This window comes from Salmo trutta, chromosome 13 (genome assembly GCF_901001165.1).
Source record: "Salmo trutta chromosome 13, fSalTru1.1, whole genome shotgun sequence".
NCBI classification, from domain to species: Eukaryota; Metazoa; Chordata; class Actinopteri; order Salmoniformes; family Salmonidae; genus Salmo; species Salmo trutta.
Genome location: NC_042969.1, coordinates 8,654,682 through 8,668,578, shown reverse-complemented (window position 1 = coordinate 8,668,578; position 13,897 = coordinate 8,654,682). Strand labels below are relative to the sequence as shown.

The following is a 13,897-nucleotide window of genomic DNA, read 5'->3' as shown; positions in this document are numbered from 1 at the left end:
GTAAGCTAACTATATAGCTAGGTGTCATCGTCTAAAATAACCCTAACTTATAAAACATTTCTTATTTGATTAATGGTCGGACCCATCTATGTGAAGCTAGCCACAATAAGGATTAGCCACAAGTGGAATTTGCAGTTACCCTTCAAAATAAAAGTATTGCATAATTCTACTATTTATATTCCTATGCATCACTGTCAATGACAGTTTTATTTTGAAGGCAAACCACAAATTCCACTATTGTACCTAATCCTTATCGCGGCTAGCTTCACAACACATAAACCGGTGCGGTCGAGCCTCACTAGACAGATGAAGCTAGCAGGCTGCTTATAACATTAGCTTTGGGCAACAGGGTTAAGTAGCTGGCTAGCTATTTTTTTTCTTCAATAGGCTAACAACAAGTGGCAACCTACGTAATACTTACAAGGATTCCTAAATCAATGACTGCAGTTTCTACTGGTCATCTTTTTCAGGATGGTTGTATTGGTGCTAGCTAGGTACCAAGCTAAAGCTAGCTAGCCCAGAAGTTGCGGTCGAACAAATTATGTTTTATTACCAACGTGGTATTGTAAACACATCGGTCCTGGCCGGTGTTTGCAGAATTTTTTTTTTTCCAGCTTTGACAGCGCTACTGTATCTTTGACACGCAAAGACCCAAACGGCGTTCCATAGTATGTATGTCGTGAAGCTCACAGCAGTAGCGCTATTACTGTGTAACTCCGGTAGGGCTACATCTGAAAAACAGAACACTAGGTTGTGTGTACCGATTCTCGACCAGTCGGCGAAAGCCAACATAACCCACGACAAACAACGGATGATTGACCATGGCAATGAATTCCATTATCTTGGATTTAATGGATTTCGCCTTTGAATTGTCTCGCTGAAATTGTGTTACTCTTTGAAATGACTGCTCGATCCACACAGCAAACATTGTGGGTTCTTTTAGGAATGCTGTGTTGCACGTTTCGTGCAAAATTTTACATGGCGTCATTATATCATATCGGTATGCACATCAGCTTTGACATGGGTTTTTCACATCGCCGTTAAACTAGATGTCGGGTCGATACCGATGTTGACATTAGCTAATATCGTTTGATTCTGATATGTTTACCGATATATCGTGCATCCCTACTTCGGCTTCGAACTTTTGCTTACCTCCAGTAAAAAAAAATATGCACCCCAACAGCTGAAAAAAACCTTGCCAAAGTAAAAAATGAACAAAAACGTCACAAAATCTTCTCATTATATATCCACAAACTCTTTAGAAATGTTTTGGCTGGGAAGCATGCAGAAGCCTTTAAAACTTCTTAGGGCTAGGGGTCAGTATTGAGAATTTTGAAAAAAATATGTGCCCATTTTTAACTGCCTCCTACACCAACTCAGAAGCTAGAATATGCATATTATTGTTCAGGTTTGGATAGAAAACACTGAATTTTCTAAAACTGTTTGAATGGTGTCTGTAAGTATAACAGAACTCATATGGCAGTCAAAACCCTGAGACAAATTCTGACAGGAAGTGGATACCTGATGTGTTGAATTACCTTTAAGCCTATGCCATTGAAACACACAGGGGCTTATTAATCTTTGAGCACTTCTTATGGCTTCCACTAGATGTCACCAGTCTTTACAAAGTGTTTTGAGTCTTATACTGTGAGATCTGACCAAACAAGAGCCATGGAACGGTGGTGGCCGATTAGACTCTGGCGCGCGAGTTCATGTTGGGTACTCTCGTTCCAATACATTTTAAAAGAGAATGCAATCGTCCGCCTTGAATATTATTCATGTTCTGGTTAAAAAAGGCACTAATGATTCATGCTATACAACGTTTGACATGTTTGAACGAACGTAAATATTTTTTTCCCCCTCGTTCATGAAGTGAAGTCCGACGGGCATAGATCATGTGCTAACAACACGGAGCTTTTTGGACATAAATTATGAGCTTTTTCGAACAAAACTACATTCGTTATGGACCTGGGATTCCTGGAAGTGACATCTGATAAAGAGAATCAAAGGAAATAGATTATTTAAGAGAATCAAAAGTAATGGATTATTTACATAGTATTTTCTATTTTAGATCTCTCCAACATGGCGGTTAGTCTGTATCGCAAAGCGTATTTTTCTGGGCGCAGTGCTCAGATTATTGCAAAGTGTGATTTCCCAGTAAGGTTATTTTTAAATCTGGCAAGCCGGTTGCGTTCAAGAGATGTTAATCTATAATTCTTTGAATGACAATACAATATTTTACCAATGTTTTCGAATAGTAATTATTTAATTTGTTGTGCTGATTTGACTGGCGGTTATTGGAGGGAAACGATTTCCTGAACATTTTGAATATAAATATGAACTTGATAGAACTAAAAATGCATGTATTGTCGAATAGTAATTATTTAATTTGTTGTGCTGATTTGACTGGCGGTTATTGGAGGGAAACGATTTCCTGAACATTTTGGATATAAATATGAACTTGATAGAACTAAAAATGCATGTATTGTCTAACATAATGTCCTAGGAGTGTCATCTGATGGAGATTGTAAAAGGTTAGTGCATCATTTTAGCTGGTTTTCTGCTTTTGGTGACGCCTGTCTTTGAATTGACAAAACATTACACACAGCTATTGTCAATGTACTCTCCTAACATAATCTAACTTTATGCTTTCGCCGTAAAGCCTTTTTGAAATCAGACGACGTGGTTAGATTAAGGAGATGTTTATCTTTCAAAGGGTGTAAGATAGTTGTATGTTTGAGAAATTTGAATTATGACATTTAATTGTTTTCAAATTTGGCACTCTTGATATTTCACCTGTTGTTGATAGGGTGTACCAGGGGTGGCACGCTTGCGTCCCACATAGCCCCTAGAGGTTAATCAGCACTGAAAACAATGGAGGTTCTCCTCCATTGTGCCGTTTCGTAACAATATCACAGATCTCTCAAGTGGGAGAGTGCAACTGGCATGTTGACTGCAGGAATGTCCACCAGAGCTGTTGCCAGAGAATTGAATCTTAATTTCTCTACCAAAAGCCGCCTCCGTCGTTTTAGAGAATTTGGCAATGCGTCTAACCGGCATCACAACCGCAGATCACGTGTAACCTCGCACAGCCCAGGACCTCCACCTCCACTGGCTTTTTCACCTTCGGGGTCGTCTGAGACCAGCCACCCAGATAGCTGATGAAACTGAGTTTGCACAACCGGTTTGCTGATGTCAACATTGTGAACAGAGTGCCCAATGGTGGCGGTAGTGTTATGTATGGGCAGGTATAAGCTACGGACAACAAACACAATTGCATTTTATTGATGGCAAATTGAATACACAGAGATACCATGAGGAGATCCTGAGGCCCATTATCATGTCAGTCATCCGCCGCCATCACCTGGTGTTTCAACATGATAATGTTCGGCCCCATGACGCACGGATCTGTACACAATTTCTGGAAGCTGAAAATGTCCCAGTTCTTTCATGGCCTACATACTCAGATACATCACCCATTTTCCCTGTATATGGCCTTGCTATTGTTATTTTACTGATGCTCTTTAATTATTTGTAACTTTATTTTTAGGTATTTTTCTTAAAACTGCATTGTTGGTTAACTTCTTTGGGACAGGGGGCGGTATTTTGACGTCCAGATGAAAAGCGTACCCAAAGTAAACTGCCTGCTACTCTGGCCCAGAAGCAGGATATGCATATAATTGGTAGATTTGGATAGAAAACACTCTGCCGTTTCTAAAGCTGTTAAAATAATGTCTGAGTATAACAGATCTGAAATGGCAGGCGAAACCCCAAGGACAAACCATACCCAAAAACTTTTTCATCCTACCACTGATTTCAATGGCTGGCACTTTTATAATAGGGCGAAATCATGCCCGATTGCAGTTCCTAGGGCTTCCACTAGATGTCAACAGTCTTTAGAAAGAGTTTCAGACTGGTTTTTGGAAAAATGAGCCAGAAATTGTAGTTTTTCTAGGTGGTTCCCATTTTGGCTGTAGTGTTTCCAAGCGCGTGGATGAGAGCTTGTTCTTTGGTATTTTTCTCCGGTAAAGACAATAACGATTCTCCGTCTTAAATGTTTATTTGCGTATTAGGGTACCTATTGTTTGATTATAAACGTTGATTGACTTGTTTGGATAAGTTTATTGCTAACGTTTGGGATTAATTGTGTATGCATTTTGAAGGATATATTTATGGATATAAAAAAGCCCTTTATTGAACAGATGGACCATTTGTAATGTAACTGGGACCTTTTGGAGTGCCAACAGAAGAATATCTTCAAAAGGTAAGGCATATATTATATCGCTATTTCTGACTTTCGTGTCGCAACTCCCTGGTTGAAAATTATTTGTTATGCATTTGTGTGCTGGGCGCTGTCCTCAAATAATCGTATGGTTTGCTTTCACCGTAAAGCCTGACACGGCGGCTGGATTAACAACAAGTTAAGCTTTATTTTGATATGAAATCATAAGTGCAATATCAAAGTTTAATATTTATAGTAATTTAATTTGAATTTGGCGCTCTGCAATTTCACCGGAAGTTTTTGAAATGGTACGCTTGCGTCCCACTAATCCGCATGAAGTATAGGGGGCTGTATTGTCATTTTCGGATGAAAAGCGTGCACAGAGTAAACTGCCTAATACTCGGGCCCAGAGTCAGATATTTGCATACTATTAGTAGATTTGGATAGAAAACACTCTGCCGTTTCTAAAACTGTTTCAATGATGTCTGTGAGTATAACAGAACTCATATTGCAGGCAAAAACCTGAGAAAAATCCAACCAGGAAGTGGGAAATCTGATGCTTGTAGTCTTTTCAAGTCATTGCCTATCTAACACAGAGTGACTTAGGGTTCATTTTGCACTTCCTAAGGCTTCCACTGGATGTCATTAGTCTTTAGAAACTTGTTTCAGGCTTTTGCAGTGAACAGAGAGCAAACAAAAAAAGCTGGGAAGTTGGTGACTCAGAAAATGACATGAGTTCATTGGCGCGCTTTCACGTGATGAGGTAGCTGTGTTCCATAACGTTTTTCAAGACATTGGAATCGTCCGGTTGGAATATTATTGAAGTTTTATGTTAAAAAGGCCCTAAAGATTGATGTTATAAAACGTTTGACATGTTTCTACGAACGTAAATATAACTTCTTTGGAGTTTTCGTAGTGACATTTTCGGCGCGCTTCCTACATTTGGAGTAGCTTACTGAACGCGCAAACAACAAGGAGGTATTTGGATATAAATTATGGACTTTATCGAACAAAACAACATTTATTATGGACCTGGGATTGGACCTGGGAAGTGCCTTCTGATGAAGATCAAAGGTAAGTTAATATTTACAATGCTATTTATGATTTTAGATGACTCCAAAATGGTGGTTTTCTGAGCGCTGTACTCAGATTATTGCAAAGTGTGCTTTCCCCGTGAAGCTTTTTTGAAATCTGTCACAGCGGTTGCATTAAAAAGATGTTTATCTATAATTCTTTGAATAACAGTTTAATATTTTATCAACATTTATGATGAGTATTTTTGTAAATTGTTGTGCTCTTTCGGAGGCAAAATATTTTCTGAACATTACGGGCCAATGTAAAATGGGGTTTTTGGATATAAATATGAACTTTATCGAACAAAACATACATATTGTGTAACATTGAGTCCTAGGAGTGTCATCTGATGAAGATCGTCAAAGGTTAGTGAATATTTTAGCTGTATCTTTGGTTTTTGTGATGCATGTCCTTGCTTGGAAAATGGCTGTATGGTTTATCTTGTGAAGTTTATGTCCTAACATAATCTAATTTTATGCTTTCGCCGTAAAGCCTTTTTGAAATCGGACAATGTGGTTAGATTAACGAGAAGTTTCTTTAAAATGGTGTAAAATAGTTGATTGTTTGAGAAAATGAAATTCAGATTTTTGCTGTTTTGTATTTCGCGCCATGCTATTTCACTGGCTGTTGAATAGTGTGTCCCGCGGTCACGTCCCATCTAGCCCAAAAAAGTTAAGGACTTGTAAGTAAGAATTTCACTGTAAGGTCTACTCCTGTTGTATTCGGCGCATGTGACAAATAATATTTGTTTGGGCATGTTTGGGATGCTCTGGATCGACGTGTACGACAGCGGGTTCCAGTTCCCGCCAATATCCAGCAACTTTGCACAGCCATTGAAGAGAATTGGGACAACATTCCACAGGCCACAATCAACAGCCTGATCAAATCTAATCGAATGAGTTGTGTCACGCTGCATGAGGCAAATGGTGGTCACTACAGATACTGACTGGTTTTATGATCCACACCCATTTTTAATAAAGGTATCTGTGACCAACAGATGCATATTTGAATTCCCAGTCATATGAAATCCATAGATTAGGGCCTAATTAATTAATTACAATTGACAGATTCTTATTTGAACTGTAATTCAGTAAAATCTTTGAAATTTGAGTTCATATTTTTGTTCATTGTGTAATAGAAAAAGACAAGAATGTTCTGGAAGTGTAAGAACTCATTGAATACTTGAGTGCCACTTTTGAGTCACAAGAAAAAGGAGCAGAATCTTTTAATATGTGACCGTCTCATGAGACGTGTGTATCTTTGTACCACTTTGGCTGTGCTATCAGCCTTCTGATCATTTAGAAATCCATGACGAGGGTCGTTATGATGACTGTATATACTGCCACACCACAGTCACGAACCATGACCGCAGTTAAATTCGATGTGACTCAACGGTTAAGGCAACTTCTCAAAAAGTGCTCTCTGATAGTCATTAGTAGCCTACTAAACTTGCTAGAGGCCAGTCGCTAATGGTGGGTAACTCAGCACCCTGTCCCTCTAATCACTCTGATGTCAATGCAAAAGCAATTGAAAATCATATCAAACACTTAATGAGAGCCCTGACATTAAGACTTGGAGGAGAAAAGGATCACCTGTTGCGCAGAGAGACAGCTCCTCATAGCTGGTTGATGCATGGAATGAAATAAGGGTTACTATGCACAACATTTCCAATCGCATATGCAATTGAATACGAAAACAGTTGATGGCCTTTATTGAAAAGAGGAGGATCCCATCAGCTTTCTATAGGCTAGGCCTACTATATTTTTTTCTAAACTTTCCTAATATTATAGCACATTGTTTTGCTTTACAACCAGAGTAGCCTACCTGGCTGGCATAAAAAAGAACCGCGGGAAAAGAGTCCACAATTCGCTATGAGCCCAGACATTGCACAATCATGTGTGAAAACAGTTTGCCGCGTGCCATCGCTAATCCATATATTTATATGTACATATTCTATTCATCCCTTTACATGTGTGTGTAAGGTAGTTGTTGTGAATTTGTTAGATATTACTGCTTAGTCGGAACTAGAAGCACAAGCATTCGCTACACTCGCATTAACATCTGCCTACCATGTGTATGTGACGAATAAAATTTGATTTGAAGTGTGTGCAGCCTACGCAAGAAACAGAGCAGAGCGATTGACTTTCACGCAACTTTTTCAAATCATCATTAGTCACATCTTGTAGCCTTAGACTGAATTTGGAATCAAAACAGAGTGTTACAGGCTGACTACACCGCTCAGTCACGTGCACTGCGAAATAAAATGTAGAAATCTATATTATTCAATTATTGCACCCACACTGCTTGCGAGCGCCAATGAGCGTCTGCGTTGCCAAGGGCTAAAATAAAAGTCAGTTCTATTTGTGACGCAGATCGCGCTGCAAGTCCTGCCTCTCCCATCTCCTCATTGGTTTATAGAAGCAGGTACCCAGGTGCCATCTCATTGGTTATACCCACGTGGGTGACAAAGACGAACGAGGTCAGTGACAGGTAATGCACCTAATTTATGAAAGTTGCCAATCGCAATATAAAAAGTCAAGAGAAGAATTTGTAAGTCGCTCTGGATAAGAGCGTCTGCTAAATGACTTAAATGTAATGTAAATGTAAAAAGCCTGGAAGGAGGAGAGATGACTAGAAACGATTTGGTTGACCGTTATGTTTGGATTAATTGGCGGAGTAGAGGACCTTGTGCATTTCAGGTAAAATAACAACTCACTCTTTATATCCCATGACAAATTAGCTAGCAACAGCAAGTTGGCTAAATAGGACAAATTAGCTAGCAAGTGCAAGCTAGCTAGCTAAATTGCCATAAATGTTTAATGCTTTTCGACCTGTCAACCAAATGAATGTAATTGGTTCAGAATTTGTTTTGATAATTTAACCTGCGTGTCGTGATTGCGTTTGGTGTGGGGGGACAAAATACATTTATGCACGATGGCGCACACGCGCAGCCGGTTTGGGTTCCGTGTAACCTTTATATCACAACTACAGTTGCATAAACAACTCTAAATGACTGATATAGAAGGACCCATTTCTTTGTTAACTGCCCAACACAGAATAGCCACAGGTGCGCACTCCCTCGGAAATCGTTTGGGAAAAATATACTTTCTATTTTACTCAGCTATGTTAAATTGTATTGTTCTTACTATAAAATATGAAATCATGTCACATGAATAAGCAAATCTTGCCTGCTAAATGTTAACCTGTTGGGGGTAGGGGGCAGTATTTGCACGGCCAGATAAAAAACATACCCGATTTAATCTGGTTATTACTACTGCCCAGAAACTAGAATATGCATATAATTATTGGCTTTGGATAGAAAACACCCTAACGTTTCTAAAACTGTTTGAATGGTGTCTGAGTATAACAGAACTCATATGGCAGGCAAAAACCTGAGAAGATTCCTTACAGGAAGTGGCCTGTCTGACCATTCCTTGAGCTTCTTCACTCTCTTTATTGAAAACTGAGGATCTTTGCTGTAACGTGACACTTCCTACGGCTCCCATAGGCTCTCAGAACCCGGGAAAAAGCTGAATGATGTCTTTGCAGCCCCTGGCTGAAAGACATTAGCGCCTTTGGTAAGTGGTCTATCAGAGGACAATTAGACTGAGGCGCGTGCACGAGGCGACCCCATGTTTTTATTTTCTCTGTCTTTGAACTAAAACAAAGACTCCCGGTTGGAATATTATCGCTTTTTTACGAGAAAAATTGCATAAAAATTGATTTTAAACAGCGTTTGACATGCTTCGAAGTACGGTAATGGAATATTTAGAAATGTTTTGTCACGAAACGCGTCGGGCGCGTCACCCTTATTTACCCTTCGGATAGTGTCTTGAACGCACGAACAAAACAGAGGATATGTGAACATAACTATGGATTATTTTGAACCAAACCAACATTTGTTATTGAAGTAGAAGTCCTGGGAGTGCATTTTGACAAAGAACAGCAAAGGTAATAACATTTTTCTTATAGTAAATCTGACTTTGGTGAGGGCTAAACTTGGTGGGTGTCTAAATAGCTAGCCCGTGATGGCTGGGCTATCTACTCAGAATATTGCAAAATGTGCTTTCACCGAAAAGCTATTTTAAAATCGGACATAGCGATTGCATAAAGGAGTTCTGTATCTATAATTCTTAAAATAATTGTTATGTTTTTTTGTGAACGTTTATCGTGAGTAATTTGGTAAATTCACCGGAAGTTTGCGGTGGGTATGCTAGTTCTGAACGTCACATGCTAATGTAAAAAGCTGTTTTTTGATATAAATATGAACTTGATTTAACAAAACATGCATGTATTGTATAACATAATGTCCTAGGATTGTCATGTGATGAAGGTCAAAGGTTAGTGCTGCATTTAGCTTTGGTTTGGGTTTATGTGACATTATATGCTAGCTTGAAAAATGGGTGTCTGATTATTTCTGGCTGGGTACTCTGCTGACATAATCTAATGTTTTGCTTTCGTTGTAAAGCCTTTTTGAAATCGGACAGTGTGGTTAGATTAACGAGAGTCTTGTCTTTAAAATGGTGTAAAATAGTCATATGTTTGAGAAATTGAAGTAATAGCATTTCTAAGGTATTTGAATAACGCGCCACGGGATTCCACTGGCTGTTGAGTAGGTGGGACGATTTCGTCCCACCTACCCTAGAGAGGTTAATAAACTAGTGTAGACCACAGCCATATGGCATATCCAGTGAAGGGACTAACATAAGGGAAAGGGTGATACCTAGTCAGTTGTCCAACGAAATGTGTCTAACTACATTTTCTTCATTTCTTTTTTTTTTTACCTTTACTTAACTAGGCAAGTCAGTTAAGAACAAATTCTTATTTTCAATGACGGCCTATGAACAGTGGGTTAACTGCCCTGTTCAGGGGCAGAACAACAGATTTTTACCTTGTCAGCTCGGGAATTTGATACAGCAACCTTTCAGTTACAAGTCCAACGCTCTTACCACTAGGCTACCTGCCGCCCCAATATCATAATGTTTCTTTAGACCTGCCTAAATGGATTTACTGTGATGGTGTAGGCTATATTAAATGGATTGAGACTTTAAATTGTAGATGTTCCAAAAAAGGTCCACATCAGTGTCTTGTAGGCTATGCATGGAAGCCAGAGATGCTAAACATGTTAATTAAAAAGGTCAATTGCAGTGTGACCAGGCAGTTATTTGCATGACAATCACCGGCTGGCAATTTCATGACTGCCACATCACTATCCATGACAAAAATGGATGTGATTAAACATGAGTGCCAACAATACATGGACCACTTATACTAGCAGACACCTCACTGTGTGACACAGAACAACTTCACTGACAGAGCTTGCCTGGGGACTAGAGTGAATTTGAATTTCTAAATCTACATCTGGGATTTTCAGTGTTTGATTCTGGAAATTGTATTCTACAAGCCAGAATATTGAACAAAATTACATTTGAACTTACTCTACCAGTTGTCTGTGTGGTTGGTTCTTTTGTGGGTAGGAATTTAAGACAATATATCCAGAGGAAAGTATAATTAAACCAACTTCCTCAAAACACTTGCAGCGCATTCGGATTTTTATCAACCGAATCATGCGCATAGGATGTACATGCAAGTAATGCATGCATACTTGACGAGCTCATGCACGTGTTTACATGGTCTTGCACATGCCTCAGGTGAGAGAAATCAGAACGCACTTCCAGCGCTTTTGACGAAGTTGGTTTAATTATACTATCGTGTAGATATATTGTCTCAAATTCCTACTCACAAGAGGACCAACCACAGAGACAACATGTAGAGTACGTTCATATGTAATTTTATTCAACAGTCCAGCTTGTAGAGGACCTGAAAGCACCATTTCCAGAAACAAACACTGAAAAATCCTAGACTGTGTCTGATCCCCAAAGCAAACAGACAGTATATGCCTTGTTGTAAAACCTAAATTCTTTCCATATCCACTTGCATGACATGTATGTTTGGCCACAGAAAAACATTTGTGGAATTCGCTGAATGGATGGAGCAAGCCAAAGACCGCCTAGTAAACACAGCATTACAACATTGGACGAGTTCATTCTGCATTGCCCGGTGCCCCTGCTGAGCGGAGCAAACACATTTTAGACCACTCCAATGGTCCTTAATATAAATATCCAGCCAACTGGGGCACCGGGCCATGCCAAACGAACTTGCCCACTGAGATCAGGTGACAGCAACCAGCCAGCACGCACGTTACTGGCTACAACTCTTCCGTTCTAATCACAGCACACTGTGCAGAGCACAAAGCACATGATTGCAATGCGCTTTCCTTATAGACAAATTTACTTGCCATCACCACACACAACAAAAATACTACAGGAATGCGATAATCCAATGACTGCCAATGAGCTGTTATCAGCTTTGTCGTGCATTTGCATCCACCCCCTGTATTACAGAAATAAGTCACTTACCGCAATCAAAGTGCTGTTTCTGCTCTGCTCTGGCGTTCCACCCTCCACTAGGTCTGCGTTGTTGCCCCCGGTCCCTGACCCTCTCTGCGCCGAATGGTCTGAGGTTGGCGGTGGCTGGCGGTGCTTACTCGACCGTTTGGCCTTGGTTTGCAGGCACCGTTGGTGCAAATCCAAGGTCTGCTGCCGTTCCACCTCCAGCCGCTCCATAGCTGTGTTGTCGTAGCGGTTCTCGCAGCTGGTGTGATGCCTCCTGAAGAGCTCGATTCGACGGCGAAGACGCTCCATCACCGCACTGTGTCGCGGCACTACAAAATCCGCCATCATCAATAAATAGTGTGTTTTTAAACTCTGGACTCGGGTTTCGACAGTCCGGATAAAATGCTTAATATGTTCCTTTTTAGTGTGGGCGTTTATACCCACTACCTTTGAGAATCAACTAACGTTAGTGCTTCCATAGAGTCTACCTTTGGCTTGCTAATGTTGGCATTTACTCTCACTAGCCAGAAGAAAACAGGCGTAAAATACGATTGAGATATATTATTAAACTGCCTAGCTAACTAGCAAAGTATTTAGTGCACCTTATCTGTCGCATCGTGAAAAAAAGTATCGCAATAACTGGCTAGCAAAAGGCCCCAGCATTGGCTAGCTAGCCAAATTCGAAATAAATTCATTCAAGCCTCTTTTCATGAAAAAAAGTTGAAACTACAAACAAAGTAATGTATATTAAATAGGCGAGCTCAATTCATTTGATGGAAAATACGCATTATGAGTTTGACGAATAACGTGCCTAGTTAGATGTAGCTAACTAACGTTACAGTAGGTAGTTGCTTACTAAAATGCTATAGTATTCAATCAATGGGTCTCCATAACATTCCTCTGGTCAAACATATCCAAAGTTCGAGTAAGAAAAACCTTCAACTTGTACGTTAGCTTCTAACTAGCTAAACTGGACTGTATTAGTGAGAACAAACATAACATTGCACTAGTTTACATTAGTAAACTATAAATGTATTAAAATCTCGCTGACTAACGTTACTTACCCAACTTCACGGAGCTGGTTAGCTTGCTGGCTAAAGCTAACTTTGTCTACAACAAACACTCCTGTCTCATGGTGAAAGTTAGCTAACTTAGCTAAAGCAAGTGACGCTCAGTTCGTTTCTACTAAACTAGTCAGCTAAATTTATCTAGAATATAACTTCTGCTAACTAGGCAGGATAAAACGTCAAGTTACCGATTACCGTCAACATATAAAACACTAAGAACGTTAGCTCGCTAATAACAAAAGTAGTTACGTTGCAACTAGCTAGCTAAAGTAATGTTGCCTATGTTCTCCCTGGCTAACAGCTGATCCTCGGCGTAGATCGCAGTAATGTGACTTGATAGCTAGCAGACACTGCAACAAGATACGGATGTAGCTAGCTTGATAGCCTGCTAACTATAACAAAAGCATGATACCCAGACTACTTTCAAAAATAATTCTCACAAGTAGTCCATATAGAACACACACAACCCGTCTCCGAATCAGTTAGGTCGACTGCAAAACAAAAAAACTAATTGCGACAACAAACAATCAAACTGCCTCTCTTTGCTATTTCTATTGTTTTCCAATGGACAGACAGATCTTCGTCGCCATTTTGGAACAAGTTTTTTTCTCTCCTTTTTTCCCTAACCTTTGCTTTGCTTCACCGACACCAAGAGGCGTCACCACCAGACAGCCGTGTCTCTTTCCCCACCATAGAAATGGAATGGTCCCCACCTCATTTTAATGATTGACAGTGAAAACAAGCAACAGAGAGACAATTTGCATATGAATTTACAGTAACATTTGTAACATCGTGTGTCCTTTGACAAGTTATCAGAATTCAAGTAAGCTCAACTAATGATACACACTCCTTGTTGGAATAATGTGATGTGACAGATTTTTTTTTTAAATTAACCTTTATTTAATTAGGCAAGTCAGCTAAGAACTAAATCTTATTTACAATGACAGCCTACCCCGGTCAAATCTGTAAGATGCTGGGTAAATTGTGCACCACCCTATGGGACTCCCAATCACAGCCAGATGTGATATAGCCTGGATTTGAACCAGAGACTATAGTGACGCCTCTTGCAATGAGATGCAGTGCCTAAGACCCCTACGCCACTTGGGAGCCCTAGTTAGACTTAAAAGTATCAACAACTT

The 13,897-nt window shown here is 39.8% G+C and overlaps 1 protein-coding gene across 3 annotated transcripts in view; it reads right to left on the bottom strand.

Annotated features, from left to right (window-relative positions):
• Nucleotides 1–13,512, bottom strand: part of maml1 (mastermind-like transcriptional coactivator 1) — a 29,921-nt gene extending 16,409 nt beyond the window's left edge. For 2 of the 3 annotated variants that reach the window (XM_029770814.1, XM_029770815.1), the window contains exon 1: nucleotides 11,716–13,512. In XM_029770814.1, coding sequence (XP_029626674.1) covers nucleotides 11,716–12,039 — 324 coding nt within the window. In that variant the 5' untranslated portion in view covers nucleotides 12,040–13,512. The remainder of the gene's footprint in view (nucleotides 1–11,715) is intronic. The other variant, XM_029770813.1, reaches the window with a different exon arrangement.
• Nucleotides 13,513–13,897: the final 385 nt, after the last annotated feature.